This window comes from Scylla paramamosain, chromosome 2 (assembly GCF_035594125.1).
Source record: "Scylla paramamosain isolate STU-SP2022 chromosome 2, ASM3559412v1, whole genome shotgun sequence".
NCBI classification, from domain to species: domain Eukaryota; kingdom Metazoa; phylum Arthropoda; class Malacostraca; order Decapoda; family Portunidae; genus Scylla; species Scylla paramamosain.
Window position 1 is genome coordinate 33,134,317 of NC_087152.1, and position 22,219 is coordinate 33,156,535.

Sequence of the window (22,219 nt, forward strand, 5' to 3'; positions counted from 1 at the left end):
CTCTCTCTCTCTCTCTGTCTCCTTCCCTTGCTCCCTATCATTCCCTCTTTCCCTTCCTTAGCCTATCCCTTTCTCCGCTTTTCTCCTCCTTTTCTTCTTCCTTTCCATCTTTCTCTCTCTCCTTTCTTTTCCTTCCTCCATTTTTCCCTCTGTACGATCCTCATTGGCTCCTTCTCTTCTTCCTCCCTCCCTCTTTTCCATCTCTCTTTCCCTCCTTCCCTCTTTCTCTTCCTCTTTTTCTTCCTCTGTCTATCCTTTTATTCCTCCATCCCCCTTCTCCCTCCCTACCTTTCTCCCTTCGTCTCTATCTCCCTCCCTGCCACTCTCCTTCCCTGCCTGTCTCCCTACTTAACTCCAGTACTTTGATGAATAAGTGAAGCCTGATGGCGTGCGCTCATTCCCGAGGGTCTCTTTTAAGACAAAGGTAAAATACTGTACAATTCATTTTTTTTCTTTTTTTTTTACCGATCACAGACAGCTCTCAATGTTATACCATTTAGGTCTTTGATGTATGAATTCGTTTGAGAAAGATTTTATGAGGAATGATTATCAAAGTAGGACGATCTGTGAGCTCTTTTGGATGGTATTTGTTCTCAATACTCTTTTTGGTGCTGTAGTGTAAGCAGTGTTTGATCGCTGCGCAGCATTGGGAGGCTTTGTGTGACACGGTTTTGTGATTCGCTGTGTGGTCTTCTCTGTGCTGCTTCCGTGTCGTGGGCTGCAGGTTATTTCCGGGTGTTGCCGCCAGCGGGTCACAGGTGGAGTGGGTCTTATGGGTTAGTTTTCATTGTGTTGCATTCGTAAGCTGCTGTGCTATTTTTCCTTTATGATGCCAGTGCTGGGTTGAGAGTCTCAGTTGTCTCTTGTGTATTTACGTCAAGTTTTCTCGAGCTTCTCGCAGGAAAAAAAGAATTTGCCGTGGGGAAGGAAACGCACATTATGGAAAAAAAAAAAAAAAAAATTTGCTTGAGAGAAAACAAGTTGCGTGAATCAGGCAACTAGAGAGAGAGAGAGAGAGAGAGAGAGAGAGAGAGGAGAGAGAGAGAGAGAGAGAGAGAGAGAGAGAGAGAGAGAGAGAGAGAGAGAGAGAGACCTGAATCAGGCAACTAGAGAGAGAGAGAGAGAGAGGAGAGAGAGAGAGGAGAGAGAGAGAGAGAGAGAGAGAGAGAGAGAGAGAGAGAGAGAGAGAGAGAGAGAGAGAGAGAGTACAAGGAAATTAATTACGTCAGGTCATAATAATGCATGAAGACAGCAAAAGAACCACAGGGAAAAGTACGAAAGCCGCAGAAGGAAGAAAAAAAAAAAGCACCAATGATAATTCAGTAAAAAAGATTGAAAAGTGCAAGGTAAAAGGGGGAAAACACTGCTAATTATGAAACACACACACACACACACACACACACACACACACACACACACACACACACACACACACACACACACACACACACACACACACACACACACACTTAAATCCTTGAAAGCTTTTTCTTAGCACCCTTACATTCTTCTCTTTCGTATACACCTTTTCCTCTCTCGTTTCCTTTCTGCACTCTTTCCCTTCTTGCTTTCCTTCCTCCCTACTTCACACAATCGGCAGGTCCCTTTCTCCCTTCCACCCTCCCTCCCTCTCTCTCCGTGGCGTGGTTGTCAACACTCACCCAGGAAGTTCTGAAAGGCTGCCTGCACGATGGAGTTAGTGTCTTCGTTGAGCAGGTCTCGCAGGTACTTGTCCGGCTTGTTTTTGTCGTACTGGCTGAGGGTCACGCCCACCACGAAGTACTCGCCTGAAACACAGAGGAAGGGCACAGGTGGTCACTTCTAACTCTATTTGTATTCCTTTGTGGTGTGTTGTGTTTTGGTATCGCGTCCAGGTGGGTCAGTGCGTGAGGTGAATTTCATGTGTTCTGCTCCCCCTTGCCTGCAGGTGGTTCAGCCGTGCATCACCGAGAGTGTATAAGATTGCACAGTGTTTTACAGGAAGAACAGATGCAAGGAGATAACAGGAAATCTTACCTCTCTTAGCTTAGGTTAGTGCGTCTTATCACAAACAGCATTGTTGGAGTGAATGGCTTTGCTGCTGTGAGGGTATATGCTGAACTGTTAATGAATTATTATATATTACTGTACAAACGATTATTTTTTTCATCACTTTCACATGTAATGTTTGAGTTTATTTATTAGCATTCCTGGCTTCCATGTAATTATTCTAAAAATCTCATTCATATATCTAATCCAAAGAGCTATTTTTTGTCTAGATATTTGTCAGTGTAACACAGCGACTTTTCATTTCTTTATTTCTTTGTTTTTTACTGCATAATGCACAAAGGTTTTGATTGTGATCCGCCAGATTTACTGATCACACATGTGGGGAGGCTCAGGTCACGCATCTTTCCTGAAGGGTGTAGAGTCAGTAGCTTTTAATCTCATTGACTCTCCCTCCAACAGACTGTACTGAATTTCTCACTCACTGCCAGTGTTATACCTCTTCCTGTCTTCTAGTGTTATTTCCATGGTTTCTGATCTTGTGAATTTGCTAGCTGCATGCCTTTTCATCTTCCCGCGGCCTTGCTGCGCAAGTCTTTTCATTTACTCCTATTTCTATTCTGTCCATCATATTACTGCAAAAGGTAACCAGTATTTTCACTCTTTTATCCCTCTCACTTGCAAACTCTAAAACTCTCTTCCTGTCTGTATTTTCTTTTGTATCATTTTATAAAGGCCATTGTGAGCAGGCTTCGATGTATTCTTTCTTTTCCTCTAGGCTGGTCTCACCTGGCACACGCACAAAAGGAAAAAAATGGAAATACTATTAGTTCAGTTGCATGTTTTCATGGAGTAAAAATGTCCAGTGCTGATGTTTGTCTCTGACCTTCATTTTGGCTGTTCTGCTTATTGCTTCATCCAACCTTGCCAGGATTCATTACCCATTCATGACTCTACATTGTCATAGACAGTTTATCTGCCTTTATTCATTTTGTTATAATGCATTCAAATGCATATGTAAATCTATAATTGTAGATTTTCACGTGTTGAATTGCAAATCTGCAAATCACATCGTACAGTTTAATTCCTCATTTTGTGTTTTACATGCTTAAGCTTTTAACTGTAGATTTCACTGTTAGTTTTAACTACCTAAAGAATCTTATCTCGAAAAACAAGTAGCAGTTAAATTTCTTGCACGGATTTTGCAAAAAATCACACTGGACATCGTAGATCTGTACCTCACTTTACGTTGTATAGACATTAAGATGAATTTTATTATCCATTGTGAATGTTAAAAATTGGAAACTTGAGAGTAGCTTAATTTTTCTAAATTTCATTCGTTACGAGTAAAAGCTCCAAGAGTGGAAAAAAAAAAAATGCAAGAACTTTAGAATTTAAAGTTAAGTGAGAGCCATTCTCAGACCTGTGTGGGAGGAAATTTAAGTTTCCGTCATTTCCTAATGAGATTTTCTCCCAAAGTTCCCCAGTAAAAGAAGAACTGTGGTAAAGGTGTGAGGGAAGAATGTGGAGTAGAGAATTATGAAGATAATCTACCTAGTGGCGTAGGATTTACGTAAGTGATGATGAGAACTATTTGGGAAAAATTACAGGAAAGTATAGACCTAATACTAAGAGTACGTAGCATACGTAGCTGTACTATACTCAGATCACGGTAGTTTTGCTACTCTCTAAAGATATCTCGTAAAAGAAGCTGAAATTGTTGAAAAAAAAAATGTCGAGAAATCTTTGCTTTTAAGAAAGAAAGATGATTGAGGAATTGTGGAGCATTTCAAGGAAAGACCGAAAAAGACCGACTAAGAAGCCGAGATGAAAATGAAACCTGAAAAGTTGGAAAGAATTGAAGGTGGGAAGGAAGTGAAATGTGAAAAATAAGAAAACCAGAATTGCATTTTGGGAAACATGAGAAAAAAAAAAGACTTAAGAAACTGAAATAGAACGAGATAAAAAAAAAGTGAGGAGAGATCTTGGACAGAGGGAGAATAAGATGTGAGAAGAGGAAAAAATAAAGAAGATTGAAGAAAAGAAGGTGTAGTGAAAGAGGGGAAAGAAACCATATACTTAATAAGAGAAGGACGAAGACGAGGAGGATACGGATAAACTGAAAAGCAAAAATAAAAGAATGAAGGTGAGGAAGATGAGTTGTTTATTTTTAGCCATGTTGTAATTACTGTAATGAAAAAGAAGAATAGAAATACCGATTTAATTTTCAACTGAACAATAATAGAAAAAGAGAATGAATATGTACAATGAGAGAGAGAGAGAGAGAGAGAGAGAGAGAGAGAGAGAGAGAGAGAGAGAGAGAGAGAGAGAGAGAGAGAGAGAGAGCGTATTGGTAAAGGAAATGTGACAATAACGGTGATCGTAATGGCAGTAATGGTTGTAATGGCTCCCCTGATGGCGCTGCAGCCGGCACTGGGCGGAGGGAATGTGTGTCTGGTAATATGAAATACGGGAGGCTGGGAAATATAGAAACGATCGACGAATATAGAAACTAAATGAAATTGTGAGCAGGGAGAGAATGAAATTCTGGAAAAAGTGTCTTGGGGAGAGAGAGAGAGAGAGAGAGAGAGAGAGAGAGAGAGAGAGAGAGAGAGAGAGAGAGAGAGAGAGAGAGAGAGAGAGAGAGAGAGAGAAACTATAGATTCCAAAAGAGAAAACATGTAAATACTTGCTAAAAAATTACTCTTACATTCTACTGATACCAAAAAAAAAAAAAAGGGAACACACGCACACACACACACACACACACACACACACACACACACACACACACACACACACACACGACAAAAGCACTATTGCCTTTAAACATGCGGCATCCACGTAAAAGGGCAGTCAGTAAACAGGCCAAGAATGCGTTTTCCCGGAGCCTCTCTCAGGAAAGGAATGGTTTGGTGCGGGAAGAAAACGCACATTAAGGAAAGAATGCCTATTTGCTTGTGAGAAAACGACCTGTGTGAATTAGGCCACGAGTAAAGCAAAGTTGTTCAGTATGTGTAATGTCACTTGCTGAGAGAGAGAGAGAGAGAGAGAGAGAGAGAGAGAGAGAGAGAGAGAGAGAGAGAGAGAGAGAGAGAGAGAGAGAGAGAGAGAGAGAGAGAGTATAAATAAAGAAAAAAAAACACGTCAGGTCGTAATAATGATTGAAGAGAGGAAAAGAACCACAGAGAAAAGTACAAAAGCCGCAGAGGAGGTGAAAAAAAAAGAGACACCAAAGATAATTCAGTAAAAAGAGATTGAGAAAAAAAAAAAAACGTGAGGTAAAGAGGGGAGAAACACTGCTAATTACACACACACACACACACACACACACACACACACACAGACACACACACACACACACACACACACACACACACACACACACACACACAGTACCACCACCACTACCAGCACCACTACCACCTACATATGCGAAAAGACAGGATAAACCACACAGAAAATTAGGATACACTCAGTCCTACGCAACAGAAAAAAAAGTTGAAAAAAAAAAAAACGCCTCACGTAATGAAGTTATGCACTTACCTTTCCGGAAAAGTCCTTTCTCCTCCATTATGGTCATTAGCCCCAGGAACTCGTAATAATGACCCAGCACCACGTAAACTGCGGGTACGGAGGGTCATTAGTAAGGAGAATTAGTGTGAGAGGAGCGTGGGTGGGTTAGGATGCGATGGGAGAGGCAGGGGATAAAGGGGAACGGTAGTAAGTGTTGATGGTACTGAGTTTTGAAAAATGGAATACTTTTGTGAGTGAGGTGAGGGTGTGTGTGTGTGTGTGTGTGTGTGTGTGTGTGTGTGTGTGTGTGTGTGTGTGTGTGTGTGTGTGTGTGTGCTAGTGTGCAAAGCTGTTCGTGTGATGTGGAGTTCAGGATAGTAAGGGAGAAGAGAAGGAGGCGGATAAGGATAAAGAGAATGAAGAACGTAACATGATTAGTGAAATAAACCCAATGATAATAATGACCATGATTATAATAATGATGATGTTAATGATAATAACAATGACAGACGACAAAAAAAATGATGAAGACTAAGAAAAAGGTGAAAGAAAAAAGGTGAGAGAGAGAGAGAGAGAGAGAGAGAGAGAGAGAGAGAGAGAGAGAGAGAGAGAGAGAGAGAGAGAGAGAGAGAGAGAGAGCATATCAGTGTTGTTTTAAACCAACCCACTGTGTTTGGGGGTTTTATTGTTTTTATGGGTTTTATTGTTTTTTGTTTTTATTTATTTTTTGTTTATTCCTCGTATTTATATGTAAATCAGCTTAACTAAGCAATTAAAAAGTAATCTAGCGTGAAACAAAGGGTTTGAAGTGTGTTTTTTTCCCGCATGTAGGAGGGATACCCCCAAGAGAGAGAGAAAAAAAAAAAAAAAAAAAAAAAAAAAAATATATATATATACGAGTATATATATATATATATATATATATATATATATATATATATATATATATATATATATATATATATATATATATATACATATATATATATATATATATATATATATATATATATATATATATATATATATATATATATATATATATATATATATATATATATATATATATATATATATATAACAAAAAAAAGAAAAAAGGGCCCACTGAGGTGAGTCAAAAGCAGTCGTCAAAAATTACAGGATAAGTGTCTTAAAACCTCTCTCTTGACAGAAATCACGTCATAGGAAGGAGGGGAATACAGAAGCAGGAAGAAGTTCCTGAGTTTACCAGAGAAAGGGATGAATGACTGAGAATACTGGTTAACTCTTGCATTAGAGAGGTGGACAGAATAGTGGTGAGAGAAAGAAGAAAGTCTTGTACAGCGAGGCAGCGAGAGGAGAGGAGGCATGCTGTTAGCAAGATCAGAAGAGCAGTTAGCATGAAAATAGTGGTAGAAGATAGCAAGAGATGCAACACTGCGGCGGTGAGAGAGAGACTGAAGACAGTCAGTTAGAGGAGAGGAGTTGATAGGATGAAAAGCTTTTGATTCCACCCTGTGTAAAAGAGCGGTATGAGTGGAACCCTCTCCCCCCCCACATGTGAAGCATATTCCATACATGGACGAATAAGTCCCCTTTACAGAGTTAGCAGCTGGGGAATTGAGAAAACTGGTCGATACGACTCATATAAATTGTTTTAGCTAGTGATGAGATGTAAAGTTTCCAGTTTAGATTATGAGTAAAAGATAGACCGAGGATCTTCAGTGTAGGAGGGGAACAGTTGAGTGTCATTGAAGAAAGGGGGTTGTTATCTGGAAGGGTGTGTCGAGTTGATAAATAGAGGAATTGAATTTTTGAGGCATTGAACAATACTAAGTTTGCTCTGCCCCAATCAGAGATTTTTTGAGAGACCAAAAGTCAGGCGTTCTGTAGCTTCCCTCCGAGAACTGTTTACTTCTAGAAGGCTTTGATGTCTATGAAAAGACATGGAAAAGTGCAGGTTGATATCATCAGCGTAGAAGTGTATAGGACAAGAAGTTTGACTAGAAGATCATTGATGAATAATAGGAAGAGACTGGGTGACAGGACAGAAACCTGAGGAACACCACTGTTAATAGAGTTAAAAGAAGAACAGTGACTACCACAATAGCAATAGAACAGTCAGAAAGGAAACCTGAGATGAAGTTACAAAGAGAAGAATAGAAGCCATAGGAGGATAGTTTGGAAATTAAAGCTTTGTGCCAGACTATTAAAAGCTTTTGATATGCCTAAGCGAACAACAATAGTTTCACCAAAATCCCTAAAAGAGAATGATCAAGACTCAGTAAGGAAAACCAGAACATCACCAGTAGAGCAGCCTCGACGGAACCCATACTGGTGATCAGATAGAAGATTGTGAAGTGAAAGATGTTTAAGAATATTCCTGTTGAGGATAGATTCAAAACTTTAGAGAGGAAGAAATCAAAGCAATAGGACGATAGTTTGAGAGATTAGAATGTTCACCCTTTTTTTTAGGAACAAGTTGAATGGAGGCAAAGGTAAATGTTGATAGACAGAGTTGAAAAGAGTTTGACTAGGAGGCATAGTTTCGAAGGACAATAGGAGGGACCCCATTAGGTCCATAAGCCCTCCGATGATAAAGGGGCCAGCAAGGGCATGGAAAACATCACTGTGAAGGACCTTAATGGGTAGCATGAAGTAGTCAGTGTGTGAAGGAGAGGGAAGAACAAGCCGTAAATCATCCAAAGTAGAGTTTTTAGGAAAGGTTTAAGCGAAGAGTTCAGCTTTGGAAATAGATGAGATGGCAGTGGTTACATCAGGTTGAATAAAAGAGGGAAAGATGAAGAAGCAAAGTTATTGGAGATTTGGTTAGGTGCTGGAAGTCACGAGGAGAGTTAGATCCCGAGAGATTTTGACACTTTCTATTAATGGGGAACACATTTGTTGCTGATACAGGTTGGTCCGGTTGGACAAAGCCTATGTTAGCTTGTACTGTACAGGAAATAAAGTGGTCCGCCTTGACTAAGTTTATATATTATACGTATATGCACATATATAGACCTTATTTATCAGTATGATATAGAACTAAATTCTAATATGATATATATATATATATATATATATATATATATATATATATATATATATATATATATATATATATATATATATATATATATATATATATATATATATATATGTATATATATATATATATATATATATATATATATATATATATATATATATATATATATATATATATATATATATATATATATATATATATATATATATATATATATATATATATATATATATATATATATATATATATATATATATAGGGAAGCGAAGGTGGATTAAGAAATTTTTTCCTCTGGGTGAAAGAAGGATAAAGGGAATAATGGAATGTTTTATATATATATATATATATATATATATATATATATATATATATATATATATATATATATATATATATATATATATATATATATATATATATATATATATATATATATATATAAAGCACTTAGGCTGGTTTATTTATTTATTTATTTATTTATTTATTTTTTTGCGTGGATTTTTTTGGGTGGGATTTTTAACGCCAACCCTGGAACACACACACATGAGATTAGAAAAAAAGATGAAAGGGAGAGAATTTTGAGGCACATAGAATACTGAAAATCATGGTACATCATTATAAAAATAGAAAGAACCACAACATTTTTTGCTAAGAGAGAGAGAAAAAAAAAAAGTAATACCAACAAGCATTAGTAAACGCATTAGGAGCACACACACACACACACACACACACACACGCACACAGAGCGTCCTGAATTTCGTGTCTGTAATAAAATGAAGTTGGAAAAAACAAACAAATGAGGTAATTTTCTTGCTTGGAGGATAGGGAAGGAAAGGAAAAGCACGGTGGAGGGAGAGGAAAAGAGAGATGGAAGGAGGGAAAGAGAAAGGGAGGGAGGGAAAGAGGAAACCAAGAAGTAGTGTTGGAAAAAGAGGTAGGAACGTGAGGTGAGAATGGAGGAAGGAGAAAAAAAGAGAAAAAAAAAGTCGTAGAAAGTTCGTGAGTTGGTTAGATGGGGAGGGAAAATGAAGGATGGTTGGAAGAGGAAGGAGGAAGAGAATGGGAGAGGAGTGGGAACGAGGAAAGTATATAAGGGAGGATGAGGGAGGGAAGCGAAGGTGGATTAAGAAATTTTTTCCTCTGGGTGAAAGAAGGATAAAGGGAATAATGGAATGTTTTTATAATGAAGGGATTGTGTGTGTGTGTGTGTGTGTGTGTGTGTGTGTGTGTGTGTGTGCTCGTAATTAGTAATGTTTTTACCCTTTTTACCTTGCTTTTTTTTATTTTTTTTTGTCTTTTTCGTTAATGAGCTTTTGGTGTTTTATTTTTCTCTGCATTTTTTTTTCTTACTTTATTTTGGGTTTCTTGTTACTCATGCTGATTATTACAACCTACGCTCTCTCTCTCTCTCTCTCTCTCTCTCTCTCTCTCTCTCTCTCTCTCTCTCTCTCTCTCTCTCTCTCTCTCTCTCTCTCTCTCACGTGAAGATAAAGAATTATTCAGTCAGCTTGTTTTCTTCTATTGTAGCAGAAAAATTCCAAACATTCATACAAAAGATTGATTCTGGTCGAACAAGTAAATTCCATCGTATTTTCATATTTCGGCTTATACACGGCAGTTCAATTAGAGGAAATGCAATATGTTAATGATAGATAAACATAATTTATTTTATAGACAAATTTTTATGAGTTGGAAGTCTGTCCGTTGAGAGAGAGAATATTACTAACATGATTTGCAATCCTGTTTTTCCATCTCGAATCACAGCGGGAGTTCTTAAATCTAATCTTACGCGCCTTCCATCACTTCCTTATGATTTATTCACTATTTTCTTCCATTCCAGATGAAGCGTAACGCCAGGCTTGTCAAGGGACGACGAGGAGCGTCAAGTCGACTTTCCTCAGTATTAAATGAAAGAGTGAATACAAATTAGAAACGGATAGAAATAGGTTGAACTTCGCCTCCCTGTCAGTGAAAAGCGGCAAAGGGTAGACAAAGGATAGCTGGAAACGAGGAAAAGGAGAGGATGAGGCTGGCTAGTGATGTTGGGCAGTGACTGGGAAGGGAGCAGATTAAGGGGTTAGATTGGAATGATGCAAGTGTGAGATGTCGTGGCCTTAGAAGTGTAGATTGAGAGAAAAACGCGAGACTGAATTAACGTGACAGTGGAGGGCTTGGACGCTGCAAATTAGATTCGGATCCTTGAAACATCCATTATGACTGTAACCGGATGTGTCTAGAATTTATTTCTCCTATTGTGTCTTAAATGGAATGTGCTTGGATGGTCTGAGCAAAGATAATGTTTAGGGAGTAATAATTTATAAGCCTTGCCCTGAATGTACGCTGAGCTTTCAACTCGACGCTTTGTTGCAGTCTTACGTTCCGTTGCCTCCCCGCTTGCTGCCTCACCCAGCAATCACTCAAGTCTGTCACCATGATTTACTCACCCGCTACGTGGAGGCAACAGGTTATACAAGGTAAGTTCTTCGTATTTTCTTTACCTTTCCTTTTTTCTCTATACCATTCCTTATTTTTTGTCATTTTTATTCAGATTATTACTAATCACACTGTTTCATGTTGAAATATCGACGAAGAAGACGTTTCAGACAAATGAAAAAAAAAGAATAGTAGGTGAACTCTTCGTAACTATCTCCACATTTCCCGTCCTTGCTAATATGTCTTGGTTCTGTGCGCCTTGTCCGGGAAATTGTGAATATAATTAGATTTCATACTGATATTTCTACGAACAAAGTGTCTCAAGTAGAAGTATACGTAAAAGTAATAGCTGTTCCGATTGTGTATATGTCTATACGTAGCTGTGTTATAGTTTGTGATAAGTTTCTCTGTAGGGGTGAAAAGAGGAAATTACACAGATTTACGGTTCAGTCTCCTCAGTGTCTCTGTTAAGCAGCACAGTGCGAGAGATCTTACAAACTGTACCTTGAGTCTGCTTACAGTAAAGGAAAAAAAGTTGTATTCATTTATTGTGTGAAGGAGCTGGGCATGGTCTTTAAATAGAAAAAAAAAGCTTAATATCTCAAAATCCTACATTCAGCCTGTTCCTAAAAAGGGTGACCGTTCTAATCCCTCAAACTACCGTCTTATTGCTTTAATTTCCTGCCTATCTTAAGTTTTTGAATCTATCCTCAACAGGAAGATTCTTAAACATCTATCACTTTACAACCTTCTATCTGATTGCCAGTATGGGTTCCATCAAGGCCGCTCTACTGGTGATCTTCTGGCTTTCCTTAATGAGTCTTGGTCGTCATGTTTTAGAGATTTTTGTGAAACTTTTGCTGTTGCCTTGAATATATATAAAGCTTTTGATAGAGTCTGGCACAAAGCTTTGATTTCCAAACTACCCTCCTACGGCTTCTATCCTCCTCTCTGTAGCTTCATTTCAAGTTTCCTTTCTGACCGTTTTATTGCTGCTGTGGTAGACGGTCACTATTCTTCTCCTAAATCTATTAACAGTGATGTTCCTCAGGGTTCTGTCCTGTCACCCACTCTCTTCTTATTATTCATCAGTGACCTTCTAAACTAAACTTCTTGTCCTATCCACTCCTACGCTGATGATATCACCCTGTACTTTTCCACGTTTTTTTCATAGACGTCCATCCCTTCAGGAAGTACTCGTAAATATTTCACGCAGGGAAGCCACAGAACGCCTGACTTCTGATCTTTCTAAAATTTCTGATTGGGGCAGAGCAAACTTGGTATTGTTCAATGCCTCAAAAACTCAATTCCTCCATCTATCAACTCGACACAACCTTCCAGGCAATTATCCCCTCTTCTTCAATGACACTCAACTGTCCCCCTCTTCTACACTGAACATCCTCTGTCTGTCCTTTACTTATAATCTGAACTGGAAACTTCACATTTCATCTGCAGCTAAAACAGCTTCTATGAAATTGTGCGTTCTGAGACGTCTCCACTAGTTTTTCTCAACCCCCTCGGATGCTAACTTTGTACAAGGGCCTTATCTGTCCATGTATGTAGTGTGCTTCACATGTCTTGCGGGGGAGGGGGGGTTCCACTCATACTGCTCTTTTAGACTGGGTGGAATCAAAAGCTTTTCGTCTCATCAACTCCTCTCCTCTAACTGACTGTCTTCAGCCTCTCTCTCATCGCCGCAATGTTGCATCTCTAGCTGTCTTCTACCGCTATTTTCATACTAACTGCTCTTCTGATCTTGTTAACTGCATGCCTCCCTTCCTCCCGCGGCCTCGCTGCAATAGACTTTATTCTTTCTCTCATCCCTATTCTGTCCACCTCTCTAATGCAAAAATTAACCAGTATTCTCAGTCATTCATCCCTTTCTCTGGTAAACTCTGGAACTTCCTGCCTGCTTCCGTATTTCCACCTTCCTATGACTTGAATTCCTTCAAGAGGGAGGTTCCAAGACACTTATCCGTCAATTTTTGACTATCGTTTTAGACCCTTTTCTGGGACTGGCATCTCAGTGGGCTTTATTTTTTTTTTTATTGGATTTTTGTTGCCCTTGGCCAGTGTCCCTCCTACATAAAAAAGAAAAAAAGAAAGAAAAGTGGTCAAAAGCTAAAAAGAGTGGAAAAAGCTTCGCTCGATTGCTGCGTTCAGTCTCTCCTTTCCCTCACCAACACGCAAAAAAAAAAAAAAAAGGACGTGTGTGTGTGTGTGTGTGTGTGTGTGTGTGTGTGTGTGTGTGTGTGTGTGTGTGTGTGTGTGTGTGTGTGTGTATACTAGAACAATCATATGAAAGGTTTAAATGAATGTGTGGCCAGTAGCGTCCATACGTACTTATAAAAAAAAGATTGAGTAGCTTAAAAATATCGAATGTAACTCCTCTTAAAGAAACCTTTCTGTGGATGTGTACAAGAGCGAGAGGGATTATGTGAGAGGTGTGTGAACGAACATGTGGCCTCTTTTTATGGTATTCCTGTCTCGTCCCTTCACTGTCATCCTCCCTGCCTCTCTATCTCTCTAGCGAATCCCTTTCCCTCCACGACCGGGCCTTGTTTGGGATGGGAAATAGAGTTTTGATACTGTTGTTTTGCTGCCGTCATCGTGTTGTTGCTGTATATATATATATATATATATATATATATATATATATATATATATATATATATATATATATATATATATATATATATATATATATATATATATATATATATATATATATATATATATATATATATATATATATATATATATATATATATATATATATATATATATATATATATATATATATATATATATATATATATATATATATATATATATATATATATATATATATATATATATATATATATATATATATATATATATATATATATATATATATATATATATATATATATATATATATATATATATATATATATATATATATATATATATATATATATATATATATATATATATATATATATATATATATATATATATATATATATATATATATATATATATATATATATATATATATATATATATATATATATATATATATATATATATATATATATATATATATATATATATATATATATTGTTCCCGTTGGTATTAGATCACTGAAAACAAATCTGTCAGGAATATCATCATAACCCCATTGCTACTTGTGATGATTGTGTGGAATGAGATAGAGTGGAGTGAAGTGAAGTTGTGTAAGGTTAGGGTGGGGGATGATGGGGTTAGGGTGGTGGGGGTGTGGTTGTGTAAGGTGGGGTGGATTCGTGTGGTGCTGGGTGGAATCGTGTGAGATGGGATGCTTATGGGGTGGGATGGAGTAGGGTAGGACGGGGTGTGATTGAACGGAGTGTGGTGCGGAGGAATAGGCTGGAGTAGGCTTAGGATCGGATGAGGGACCACGTTTTAGGGCTACGGTTGATGGATCGTCCAATGACGCGCCTCTGATCCATTCACACACATTCCACGCTCTTTTCAAACTTCTGAAAACCATCGACCACAAGCAGCAAACGAATCTTCCATAGCGGGCGTCGCTTCGTTAAGAGTGCTGGTGTGAACCACTCCCACTTACCTTTGAAAAAAAAGGTAATGCAGGCAGTAGAGGTTTTGTTTCCACGCCCAACTTAAATAACAACGCTATATGTGATGTAACGAAAACTAAAGAGAGAAAGAAATTAAGAAATATGAACCTAAGTGTCATAAATGTGTTAACCGAGCTAATATTTCATAATTTTTTTTATTCGGGAAAAAAAAAAACTGCTTTGTGTCCTCTATGAACAGCAAGAGCCAAATTAGAAACCATGCTCACAATCCCTTTCAGATTAACACAATGAATTTCGCAAACGTTGCTGTGCTGGTGATCTACCATTCCTAAATTGATTTTCGTCATCCTCTCTCTCACCTGGGGGTTTCGGTGACAGTTTCTAGTGTGCTAGAGATAATTGGTTTTCGCATTGCTCATTTAGGAAATGTATTTATTTCTACTTCAGGGTCTGATCATTCTAGTGTTATTTGCTACGTCATCTGTGCTGTCTTCGGGAATCTCTCAGTAGTGAAGTATCATAATGTTATGTTCAACCTCACTTCTTTGCTATATTTACTAATGATCTTGATGCTCAATTTCCTCTGTACCCATGTGTTGATAATTTATCTCTGCATACTCAGCAGTATTTAACAAAACTCTAAGTAGAAAATAAATTATTCACGTAAACGCACCATAGCACGCCTCACCGTTAACATTTTTTTTTTTTTATATCAATATCTGAGATTTCCTTGTTATGTTCCTTTTTATATTCCTGACTGAGTGTAGTTCGAAAGTAACTGTGATTATGAAGGTGTGTGGTATTCCGGAGATATGAGTCCTATCAGCGTGATGATGAAACTGAAAGGTGTGACTTGTGACAGACCGGTGTGGTGTGTTTATGTGTAGTAATGCTGTGTTTATTGTTCTGGTGGAGCTTTTCATTATACACCAATGTTACTTATTTCCGTTGAGCTAAATGGGAGCACTTTGCTAACGCTCACTGTACAGTTCATGGCAAAACACTATAGATTACATTTGGTTGAACACATTTGCTGCCTATGATCTTATGGAATAGTCAGCTAGTAAAAGTGGATTTATGATGTGCAGGTTTTGTTTGAGGAAAATAATTAATTTGAGAGTTACACTTTTTGTGTAGAGTTAATTTACTGCGTCACATGATCCGCCAAGAGTAAATAAAACGTTTTTTTATATAATTAGTTACAAATTTATTCACGAAAATGCGTCGCAGTGTTTCCTATTCATGGCTATGGTTGTGGTTCCTTAATTCACCTTGACCTTTCAATTAAGTGCACATCTGTCGTACCACTATCGTAGTGCACTCTTTGTGGCCCTAGCAATGGAGTATCGTACGTGAATTACAGACTGATCATTGTTTTCCCCTCCTTTCCTTTCAGCGTTCCATTCACAGCATAGGGGGTTGATTACTCTAATTAGCATGTATTCTTCCCATTAAGTCTCCATCAACACTCCCTCTTAACATTCTTAACATTCAGCTCACGACTTGTACCTTCACCTTGTATACCCTCGCCCGCAAGACGTACCCTGCGTGGAATTATACCATAATTTCATTTTAATATACCGTATGTTTCTTCTCACACTGTTTGCAAGCGACGTGCTGGATTATTTTATCGTTACGAGGATGTCTAGTGAGTTTTCATCCTTCGCTTGAATTATGATGGCATTAAAAGGCGTGGCTTGGGTGCTGGCGGTAATGATAAAAGTAATAACAATAATTATAATGATAAAAGGGATAATAATAATAATATTGATAATAATAATAATAATAATAATAATAATAATAATAATAATAATAATAATAATAATAATAATGATAATAATACAATGATAATCGGACTACTGAAGAAACATGCAGCCAAGCGCTTAGAAATATACTGTATAGTTACGATGGTTTGTTGAGATTTTGGCATTTTCTACTGAAAGTGTGTAAGAACCTGGACATTTCACTAAAAAAAAAAAAAAAAAAAAATTACGTACTAGTGTATATTACAAGACTTATGCACTAGAGGTGTGTGTGTGTGTGTGTGTGTGAGTGAGTGTGTGTGTGTGTGTACGTGAGCGGCTCGGTGGTGGGGTAAACATTTCTAAGGAAGTACTCAAGGTAAAGATGAGAGATTTATGGCGGTGCAGGGTTTGCTTGGACTTCTGGTTACGAGAGATTGTTAAAATAAATGTACTATGGAGGGGAGCGGACTGCATTTGTATCCGTCTGTCATGGCTGTCAGTAGATGAGTAGGGAGAGAAGGGGCACGTGTCTGGTGGGGCGTGAGGGATTGAGACGCGGGGAGGAAGAAGGTCCTTGTGTCTCGGGTGATTTAAAATGCCAAGACGAAATATTTGTAAGGCTTAGTGATGGATTTCCTTTAGGTGATGGGAGATTAGAAGGGGCTGTGTGTGTGTGTGTGTGTGTGTGTGTGTGTGTGTGTGTGTTTGTTTAGCAGGATTTCTCTTCCACTAAATACCTGTAATTTGCATATAGATTGTACCTGAAGCTCATTTACTAAGTGCAATGTCAGTCTGCTATTTATTTTCTTTCCATCTTTGTTTTTTTTTAACGTTTTTGATCCTTTCTTGTCGACCTGATGGTGTCTGTGTATGTGTCACTCTCTCTCTCTCTCTCTCTCTCTCTCTCTCTCTCTCTCTCTCTCTCTCTCTCTCTCTCTCTCTCTCTCTCTCTCTCTCTCTCTCTCAGACTCGGAGATGCACACACACACCATTATCACTACCACCACCACCACCACCACCACCACCACCACCATGGCCAATACTCACTCCTGCTGTCCATGTAGGTCTCTTGAATCATGGTGACGAAGGGGTTGCTGTCGTAGCCGTGGTGGTACGTGGCCGCCCAGGTCTTGGTGGCTGTCACTGTGATGTTGTGAAGAGGCAAGGTGCGTTCGATCGTCTGCGCCACGCGGCCAAAGTTGTCATCAGGGGAGTTGTTGTAGAAGAAGGTGACCTGTTGCATGTGTGTGTGTGTGTGTGTGTGTGTGTGTGTGTGTGTGTGTGTGTGTGTGAAAGAGAGGGGAAGAGAAGGGAGAGGATTAATATTGAAATGCAGGTGATGCTATTGGGGCTTGAGATAAAACTATGGAAGGGAGGGTGAAAGGGAGACAGGGAGGGAAAGGAGGGTGAAGGAAAGAAAGAGGAGGCGAGAAGGTGAAGGAGAGAGAGGGAGCGAGAGGAAAGAGAGAGAGAGAGAGAGAGAGAGAGAGAGAGAGAGAGAGAGAGAGAGAGAGAGAGAGAGAGAGAGAGAGAGAGAGAGAGAGAGAGAGAGAGAGAGAGAGAGAGAGAGAGAGAGAGAGAGAGAGAGAGAGAGTGGGGGAGGAGATGAGAGTTAGAATAATGTCAAGCAAGAAGAAAAAAAGAACAGCTGGACACTAATCATGATGAATAATGAAAGGAAGGGACTTTGTGTGAATAAAATGAAAAATCGTGGTTCTGATTATAGCAAATATTACAATAGAAATCCTAGTGGTGAATATGGTAATGATTATAATAGTGTCAGTGATTTATTTATCTATCCATATCTTGATAATGGCAGTACATTCAGCTTGAGGGTTTAATTTATTTTATGAATTTATTTTATTCTGAAGTTTTTATTTATGTATGTGATCATTAGTGATGATATATTCAGGTTCAGACCTTGACATTTAAAGAGTTGGCGTCACAGTTGTTACCTGGACCAGAACAAGCACGAATGATGAGGGTGTTAGGCCGGGAATTCTTCCGCTGAGAGAGAGAGAGAGAGAGAGAGAGAGAGAGAGAGAGAGAGAGAGAGAGAGAGAGAGAGAGAGAGAGAGAGAGAGAGAGAGAGAGAGAGAGAGAGAGAGTGTCACAACAGACCTTGCAGTCTTCGCGAGGTGACCTGACCTATGACTACTAAGATCATAGCAGAAGAAAAGGCAGCAAAGCAAAAGGTTCTCCCCACCCTCCACTCCCTCCGGCATAAGCTGTACAGGAAACAGGTTGGAAACAAATACCTTACGGGGTTAGAGAAGGAAAAACTCGAAGGAAATTTTATAGGAAAGAATGAAAATAGATGAAATTAGGTGCCCCCATTTCCTGGAGTGTAGGAAGTTAATCTCTAGCAATTAAACGCTGTTGGCCGCGGATTGGAGGCAAAATATTTGTCAAGACGGCATTCAAAAGTCTCGACGGTTTTGCAGTCTTATCACGTCTCGCGGAAGCTCATTCCACAGATGAACTACACGGTGGGAATTTTTTTTTTTTCGTGAGGGCTGAAAGATTTCCTAACAGTTCTGCAACCGTTTCATCGCGTGTAATTTGAAAAAAAAATAATTCGTGAAATATTTACTGTAGTCCATGTTATCAATGCCTTTGATGATTTTAAACACCTGTATTAAGTCGCCTCTTAGTCTTCTTTGTGTTAATGGGAATAGATTTAATTCTTTAAGACGCTCTTCGTATGATTTGTTTCTTAGGTTTAGTATAATTTTTGTTACTCTACGCTGAACTCATTTTAATTTATCTATGTCTTTCTGGTAATAAGGGCACCGTGCTTGAAAACAATATTCCAAATGGGGACGGATTAAAGAGTTATACAAAGTGAGGATTTATATTCAAAAGATCTGCCGATTAAGCCAATTATTTTGTTTGCCTTCTTTACGATTTCTGAACTTGATATTGTTACTCCTACATCAATTTCACTGTATACACTTTTAAGTTGAGTACCATTTAAAATATACTTTTCTTGTTTCGATAACCTACATGAAGCACTTCACACTTATGTGCATTAAAACTCATTTGATAGGTTTGCCCGCATTCTGACAACTTGGCTAAATTATTCTGCATTTCTATTACTTATCCGTTAGAGACTACGGAATACGCTAATTTGTTGTCATCAGGAAACTTCGATATTATACCGGTAACACCCTCATCTATGTCGTTTATATAAACAAGGAAGAGAACAGGTCCTAAAATCGATTCCCATGCACCCTGCTGGTTACGTTAACACAATTGGATGCTTTTCCATTTATTACTACTCTTTGTGTTTACGGTTAAGCTAGTTTTCTACCCATCTCAACATGTCGCCTTGGATACTGTGTGATTATAATTCTAATTAAACATTTGTGGGGGACTGCGTCGAAGGCCTTATGAAAATCAAGATATATTATATCTTCCGCTTTACTCTTGTCATACTGGTTAAGAATATCGTAGAAGTATAAGAGGTCCGTCAAACAAGAGCGTTTGTTTCGGAAGCCGTCTTGAGTATTTTTAAGTAGTTTGTATTCCTCTAAGTGATTAACAAGTTTGTCTCTTATAAGTGTATCTAGCATTTTGTATACAATTGAAGTTAAGTTGATTGGCTTGTAATTGCATGGTAAAAATTTTACTGCCTTTTTTTAAAAATCGGAGTTACGTTAGCGAGCTTCCACTCATCAGGCATTGTACCGGACTGCAGGGATTTGTTGAACAATAAGGCCAGTGGTTTAACTAGTTCGGATTTCGCTTTTTTATAAGATGTATGGTGTGATAGAGAGAGAGAGAGAGAGAGAGAGAGAGAGAGAGAGAGAGAGAGAGAGAGAGAGAGAGAGAGAGAGAGACTACTTGTTGCTATATTTTATTGTGCTTTGTTAATTTGTTCTCCTACCTTTCTGTTTACTTCTAAAAGGTTACTTAATATGTGGGTGGAAATTATATATATATATATATATATATATATATATATATATATATATATATATATATATATATATATATATATATATATATATATATATATATATATATATATATATATATATATATATATATATTCTTGCTGTGCATATGTTCTTACTTCACTTGCTTCATTTAACATATAGAACGAGTAACAAACATAGAAGGAATTTTGCACAACCAGCATTCTCTATCCTTGCTTCATTAATTTTCTTTCCTCACTGTCTTTCATTTCTTATTTTTCTTTCCTACTTTATCTTTCTGTGTGTTTTCACTGTTCTTTTTCCTTTCTTTCAAATTTGTTTTCTATTATTCTCCTCCCTTCCAGTCCATTTAGCTTCTTTTTCATTTTTTTCCCTGCTATTTTTCTTGCAGTAACTTTTATTTTCAATTCTCTTCCCATTCCTTTGTTTCTCCTACCTTCCCTTCTCTTCCCTTTCCTTTCTTTCTCTCTTCTCTTTTCTCTTCTCTTCTCTTCTCTTCTCTTTTTTCTTTTCTTTTCTTTTTCTTTTTTCTTTTCTTTTCTTTTCTCTTCTCTTCTCTTCTCTTCTCTTCTCTTCTCTTCTCTTCTTTTCTCGTCTCTTCTCTTCTCTTCTCTTTTTTCTCTTATCTTCTCTTCTCTTCCTTTCCCTTCCCTTCCCTTTCCTTCCGTTCCCTTCCCTTCCCTTCCCTTCTCTTCATTTCCTTTCTCTTCACTTCATGTTGTTGCAATATAAGAATCGCTTAAACATAAACGCACGCACGCTTGTTATTGGGGAAGCATGAGAGAGAGAGAGAGAGAGAGAGAGAGAGAGAGAGAGAGAGAGAGAGAGAGAGAGAGAGAGAGAGAGAGAGAGAGAGAGAGAGAGAGATATTCAATGTGGCCTTCAGGTAAGATTTTATTAGCAAACATGTCATTCACATACCAGTTACACCTGTACCTTTTCATGTTAAAGTTGCGCGGGGAGGGAAGAATAGCGGGAGGGAGGGAGGGAGGGAGGGAGGGAGAGAGAGAGAGAGAGAGAGAGAGAGAGAGAGAGAGAGAGAGAGAGAGAGAGAGAGAGAGAGAGAGAGAGAGAGAGAGAGAGAGAGAGAGAGAGAGAGAGAGAGAGAGAGAGAGAGATCAATAGGAAACGTAAGGCAAAAGGGAAGCATGAAAGAGAAAGATAGAGATGCAGAGAGACAGCGAGAGATGCGAAGTGGAAGAGAACAGAAGCATGCACTTGGAAAATACGTGGAAGGAACGATGGGAAATGGAGGAGGTGAGAGAAACTGGGAGAAAGAATAAAGAATGAAAGGAGGAATGGGTCTTGATATGAGAAGAAGAAAGTTAGCTAACGAAGAGAAGACAGAGAGAGGAAAAAAAGGGAGAAGAAGAACGAGGAAAAGAGAAACCGGTTGTAAGGAAGGAGAAAGGAAGAGGAGAATAGGTGAAAGGCGGTAAGGAATGAGAGAAGTAAAAGGTCTAGAGAGGTGAGAGAAGAGAGAGATATATATATTAGAGCGTCAGGAAGAAGTAGGAAAGTTTTTTTTTTCAATATACAGAGCCAATTCCTAGCTGAAAGGACACGTGATGTAAACGAAACGTGGTTGGTGAAATCCGTAGAGGTGTTCACAATAGCCTCTCCATGCACTGCCTCTCCCTGCTCGCTCTGACACCAGTGTGGAGAGTTTTGTCCATTCTTTAGTTATATTTTTCCCTTTTTTCGGGATCATGAAGAGCATTGAACGTAGACTCGCTTGTGTGTTTATTTAATTTACGTCTGTCTTGGCTTGGTCTCTGTGTCTGCCTCGTAATATTGTGTTCTTGCTTTCCTCGTTTATTTTGTCTGGTCCAGATAGTCTTCTTCATGCTATTCTTTCCTCACTTTCTTCGGTCGTTAGTCGTGTGTTTGTGTGTTCGTCTGCCTGCCTCTCTCTCTCTCTCTCTCTCTCTCTCTCTCTCTCTCTCTCTCTCTCTCTCTCTCTCTCTCTCTCTCTCTCTCTCTCTCTCTCTCTCGCAATCCAG

The 22,219-nt window shown here is 38.3% G+C and overlaps 1 protein-coding gene and 1 long non-coding RNA gene across 3 annotated transcripts in view; one reads left to right on the forward strand and one right to left on the reverse strand.

The window, feature by feature from the left end:
- Positions 1 to 22,219, forward strand: part of LOC135113820 (uncharacterized) — a 282,447-nt gene that overhangs the window by 91,500 nt on the left and 168,728 nt on the right. For both annotated transcript variants that reach the window (XR_010275073.1, XR_010275082.1), the window contains one exon: positions 10,371 to 11,004. This is a non-coding gene — a long non-coding RNA (uncharacterized LOC135113820). The remainder of the gene's footprint in view (positions 1 to 10,370; positions 11,005 to 22,219) is intronic.
- Positions 1 to 22,219, reverse strand: part of LOC135113813 (guanylate cyclase 32E-like) — a 239,433-nt gene that overhangs the window by 87,173 nt on the left and 130,041 nt on the right. The window contains 3 exon segments of the mRNA XM_064029440.1: positions 1,662 to 1,787; positions 5,533 to 5,610; positions 17,323 to 17,509. Of these exon segments, the coding sequence (XP_063885510.1) occupies positions 1,662 to 1,787; positions 5,533 to 5,610; positions 17,323 to 17,509 (391 nt within the window).